The 6,000-nt window shown below is 41.1% G+C and overlaps 1 protein-coding gene across 1 annotated transcript in view; it reads right to left on the bottom strand.

Moving 5' to 3' along the window:
• Positions 1-555: 555 nt before the first annotated feature.
• Positions 556-6,000, bottom strand: part of cxxc4 (CXXC finger 4) — a 102,782-nt gene continuing 97,337 nt past the window's right edge. The window contains exon 3 of the mRNA XM_034188578.1: positions 556-717. Coding sequence (XP_034044469.1) covers positions 673-717 — 45 coding nt within the window. The 3' untranslated portion in view covers positions 556-672. The remainder of the gene's footprint in view (positions 718-6,000) is intronic.

Genomic DNA, 6,000 nt, shown 5'->3' with positions numbered 1-6,000 from the left:
ACACATTTGTAGTTTACTAAAAAGAAAAAAAAAAATCACCGGCCTCTGAATTGTGACACACGCATGTGATGCTGTGACCAATCACACTTGTGGCAGGAGCACATGTGGAAATTTACCGTGGTTGTGGGCCGAATGATATCTTTCTGTCTTTTGAAGTCCACTCAAACTCTTTACATCACTTTTGCATTTCAAAACAGTTCCCAAATCAAATCAAGTATATCGAGATGACGCGTCTGGAAAAAAAAAAATCAAGAGTCAACAGAAAATAATAATAACAAAATAGGTTATTGCTCCAGAGTAAAGTTTGTTGTTGTTGTCGATCTTTGTGGCCTCTTGTGTTTGACGGGTTCAGTATAGTCATATGATTGTCTGTTTGAGTTCTTTACATAGGATCGGCTGCCTTTCTACAGCCACGACACTGAAAACACATTCATAGACACCAAAAATATACATTATAATACTGTCAAAAGGTACAATAATTACACAGAAAAGGAAATTACAGAGTTAAAACAACACCATTATGTTTTCATTTATCTTCTGTCTGTCTGCTTTTATTCTCCAAAGCTGTTGAACGTGTCACGTTGTAGGAACCCATCAAGTGCTCCAGGCAGAGTGTCAAGAGTCCCACCTGCCTCGGCGGATGGGATGGCCATGGCGACTGTTGCTTGCCACTTAAAAGAACCACCGAAAAGCCTCGCCATTGTTCACCGGCGTCCTCTGTTGGAGACAAGAAGAAGACATGTTTTCATTTCCACGTTCTGACTCATTGTCACTGATCATGATGTTTTCTGCAGATGACAGCAAATTACTGAAAATAAACAAACTACACATTTAGAAATGGCACATTTGGAAGCCAATAATCAATAATTTTGTTAACAGCATTGGCTTAATGGGCATTTGAGAGAGCAGGCACATTAAGTAAAGTAAAAACCCAGAAGGGCATTTAAAGCATCCATAATGCACAACCCCAAGCCAAGTATTTCATCAAAGAGCCAGCCAAGGTGATTACATCCACGTCCCACCCACACCCAAATAATCATTATGCCCGATGAAATATTCAATACAAATTCCCAAGAAGCAACAATGAGGCATTTAATTACTGTGAGCCCCAGTCGCAGTGAGGGGGAACAGTGCATCATTTCAATTTGAGTCTGAGCCAGCACGCACACCGCCTCCCCCTTCTCCTCCACCTCCTAAAAACATCTATACCGGAGTGACAACCACTCCTTTCTCAAACTCATTTGGAAGTCAGAAGTGTAAAAATACTGAATTCTCTCACCAATCCCCACCACCAATTAGCACATTTTTTGATTTTTTTTTTTTTTTTTCCCCCTCCTGTGTTGATGGGGGAAATGGTGCATAATCACAACCAAAATCACTTCAGTCTAAGTGCAGAGCAATTTGACATTTTAATACCAAGTGTCATTTGCAGCTTTTTAGAGGCACACTGATGAGAGACTGAGCACCACACAGGCCCTGTACTCCTGGACGTGTATATAACAAGAATATGTGCACTAAGTGTGTACCTGTGTATTGTCACTTCACAGATAGGTATTGACCATAGAGACTGAAGGCAGACCTAGAGGACCCATCATATGACTGTGCCACCAAGGCGACTGTCACGAAAGGGGAAAAACTTGCAGCGCTCATTTTATTGTGCATGGATGGACTCTTAAACATTACAGTTAGAACTGATGTTAACTGTGCATAGCGCTGGTTCGTGACTCCAATTCAAAAGTGTTCAACGACATTCTGTCCCAAAATGGTGAATTCAAAGCAGGAAAATATAGTTTTTCATCAAATGCTTTTGTATAAAGTATTATTAATTTATTGATTTTCAGGATTTCTTTAAGAGCAGCAAGGTGGATTAGCGCTTAGCACTGTTGGCTTACACCAAGAAAGTCATGGGATCCTCACACATCCAAAGACACGCAGGTTAGGTGGATTGGAAATGTTATATTGTCGGTAGGTGTGCGTGCGGGTGTGAATGTGTTTGTTTGTCTATATGTGGCCCTGCGACAGACTGGCGTCCTGTACCAAGATGTACCCCGCCTCATGCCCTATGATTGCTGGGATAGGCTGCAGCCCCTTGAGACCCTTAATTGGTGTAAGGAGTTGAAGATGAGTGAGGATTTCATTCAATCATATCCACGTTCTCACTCACTGTCACAACTGAGGTTTTCTGCAGACCACAGAGAATAAGTGGCGGAAAATTAATAAATATTTTCCGCCACTTATCCTGACCCAAGTCATCGTGGTAGTAGACCAAGCAGCCGACCCCACACTTCACCATCCATGACCACATCCTTTAACTCTTCCTGATGAATCTTGAGGCATTCCCAAACCAGCTGGGAAATACAGTTCCTCCAGCTTGTCCTGTCCTTGGATGTGCCTGGTCTCTCCCTGGATCCGATCACCTTATCGCATTGGAGGAGTCTGTGTGCTCAAGTGATCCTGGGAGTTTTGTTGTCTTGAGCATTATCTCCTGGTAGGGCCACCCTTGGCAAATTGGTCGCAGGTGAGCAGACATACAAAGGGCAAATCAGATAGACCCTTAAAGATGTACACAAGGAAGGAAGCAGTCACTCACCTGGATTAAGGAATCCAGGTGAGCAGCCAGAACGGGGGCGGGGGTGGGGGGGGGGGGTGGTAGGTGGCTGGATAAACAACCATAGGGCATGGTTGGAGTCATCTTGAAAAACAACAAGGTGCCACCTCCATGTTGACTCACCACCCACAAGGAGACAGTAAAGGGTCTGGGGTGCTGTTGTACGGGCAGTATGTACAACTTCATTTTCAAGTGACTGGTTTAGTACAATGGATTGGTTTATATTGTTCGGGAGCATTTCCAGCCTCATTCAGTGATGGTGGACTGCTCCTCTTGATGAAACATTTGCAGTATTTAGGTATACGGAATCTGCCCTCTACTTCTATCTGTCTCTATGGTATAGACTCATCACATTAGCTTTTGGATGATAGATCAGCCATTTACCTCTTTATCCAGCTCATAATAGGTACTTAATACTATATTTCATACTGAAAAAGGTGCGGGATAGACAACAGGGAAGAATCAATACTAATATGAACTCAGATAAAATGAAACGGCATCATTCTGTAGAGGGTCAAGGTGGTCTCATTGAAAATTTGAAGCTTTTCTGTGCTTAATTGCTCGTTACATTATGCAAGCTCCAGTCACTGTGTTATAATTTATTGGAAGCAATTAAGCTCTTATAAATATATCTCCAGGTCATTTGTGCTTCATAAGGTAATTGATGTGATGAGTTAGAAAGGGGTGGGGTGATGTGAAACAAAGGTACTGAACCCAGATTCAACTCCACTCATATGATCGAGTTTGGCATTCCTGTCATTTGAGCTACCACCAAAAAAATAAATAAATAAATAAAAATGTTTTAACTGGTAAGTTTGATGCAGTTTCCAGAAAACCTTCTGATTAACCCTATTCAGGAGTTCTGGGGTCCATTGGACCCCATGGCAAATACTTTCTCCATATTGTGCTCACTAAAGTCCTGAATAGGGTTAAACTGAAGAAAATATGGAAACACAGGAGCAAGCACAAGATAAGACTGTTCGCTGGTTCAGCCCTGCTTTAAGTGTTAGGGTGATGGACCCTCAAGGAGAATACAAGTCTTCAATATGAGACACTAATCATGGGCTTCTCATGCAAACACAACCATGCAGGAAACACCAGGACCCAGTTCCCTAGGTCTTTGGACCTAGGTCTCTTTGGAGGATCCTTGGGTAACTGGAACTGTGGGATAGCTCGCACCCACAGACTGAGCTCGCCGGACTACTTTCGCCACCCTGCTCAGCGTGCCGCTCTCGTTGCAGCGACAACACACAGAATGTGTCTCTTCCCAGATAGATCTCTTTCAGTGCAGCTTCTTGTTCTGACTTTAACACGAAGTTAACACCCAAGTCTTTCATAGCCAACTGTAAATGGTAATCAAACCATTCCAATTGTATCTTTCTGGTTAAGTGGTTAAGGTGTTGGGCTTGAGACCAGAAGCTTCTCAGTTCAAATCCCCGTCTTACTGGAAAATCACTAAGTGCCCTTGGGCAAGATCTTTAATCCCCCATTGCTCCCGGTGTGTACTGAGCGTCATATATGGCAGCACCCTGACATCAGGGTGTGAGGCATAATTGTAAAGCGCTTTGAGCTTCTGATGCAGATGGAAAAGCGCTATATAAATGCAGTCCATTTACCATAACTCTAGAATGACTTTTTGCTAAACAAATGGTTACTTAGAGAGACTAATATGAGGATTACCATTTGACAGTTTAGCCGTGTGGTATGGATCTCTGTGCACGATCCAGCATGGAGGTGCCACAGTGTTTTAACATAAAGATGCCTGATTTAATTTTTTCCCATTTGACATCATGAAAAATTTAAATGTATAAAAGTAAATAAATTTAAATATAAATATATCTAAATCTATGAAAGCCCCAGAAGTCACTAATTTTGTTTTTGTTTTACAGCACTAAATATACAACCCCTGGCAAAAATTATGGAATCACCGGCCTCGGAGGATGTTCATTCAGTTGTTTAATTTTGTAGAAAAAAAGCAGATCACAGACATGACACAAAACTAAAGTAATTTCAAATGGCAACTTTCTGGCTTTAAGAAACACTATAAGAAATCAAGAAAAAAAGATTGTGGCAGTCAGTAACGGTTACTTTTTTAGACCAAGCAGAGGAAAAAAATATGGAATCACTCAATTCTGAGGAAAAAATTATGGAATCACCCTGTAAATTTTCATCCCCAAAACTAACACCTGCATCATATCAGATCTCCTCGTTAGTCTGCATCTAAAAAGGAGTGAACACACCTTGAAGAGCTGTTGCACCAAGTGGACTGACATGAATCATGGCTCCAACACGAGAGATGTCAATTGAAACAAAGGAGAGGATTATCAAACTCTTAAAAGAGAGTAAATCATCACGCAATGTTGCAAAAGATGTTGGTTGTTCACAGTCAGCTGTGTCTAAACTCTGGACCAAATACAAACAACATGGGAAGGTTGTTAAAGGCAAACATACTGGTAGACCAAGGAAGACATCAAAGCGTCAAGACAGAAAACTTAAAGCAATATGTCTCAAAAATCGAAAAATGTACAACAAAACAAATGAGGAACGAATGGGAGGAAACTGGAGTCAACGTCTGTGACCGAACTGTAAGAAACCGCCTAAAGGAAATGGGATTTACATACAGAAAAGCTAAACGAAAGGCATCATTAACACCTAAACAGAAAAAAACAAGGTTACAATGGGCTAAGGAAAAGCAATTGTGGACTGTGGATGACTGGATGAAAGTCATATTCAGTGATGAATCTCGAATCTGCATTGGGCAAGGTGATGATGCTGGAACCTTTGTTTGGTGCCTTTCCAATGAGATTTATAAAGATGACTGCCTGAAGAGAACATGTAAATTTCCACAGTCATTGATGATATGGGGCTGCATGTCAGGTAAAGGCACTGGGGAGATGGCTGTCATTACATCATCAATAAATGCACAAGTTTATGTTGATATTTTGGACAATTGAAAGGATGTTTGGGGATGATGAAATCATTTTTCAAGATGATAATGCATCTTGCCATAGAGCAAAAACTGCAAAAACATTCCTTGCAAAAAGACACATAGGGTCAATGTCATGGCATAGGGTCAATGTCAATGAGCAGATCTGATTTGATGCAGGTGTTAATTTGGGGGATGAAAATTTACAGGGTGATTCCATAATTTTTTCCTCAGAATTGAGTGATTCCATATTTTTTTCCTCTGCTTGGTCTAAAAAAGTAACCGTTACTGACTGCCACAATCTTTTTTTCTTGATTTCTTATAGTGTTTCTTAAAGCCAGAAAGTTGCCATTTGAAATGACTTTAGTTTTGTGTCATGTCTGTGATCTGCTTTTTTTCTACAAAATTAAACAACTGAATGAACATCCTCTGAGGCCGGTGATTCCATAATTTCTGCCAGGGGTTG

Source organism: Thalassophryne amazonica, chromosome 15, assembly GCF_902500255.1.
Source record: "Thalassophryne amazonica chromosome 15, fThaAma1.1, whole genome shotgun sequence".
Classification (NCBI taxonomy): domain Eukaryota; kingdom Metazoa; phylum Chordata; class Actinopteri; order Batrachoidiformes; family Batrachoididae; genus Thalassophryne; species Thalassophryne amazonica.
This window is presented reverse-complemented; position numbering and strand designations above follow the sequence as displayed.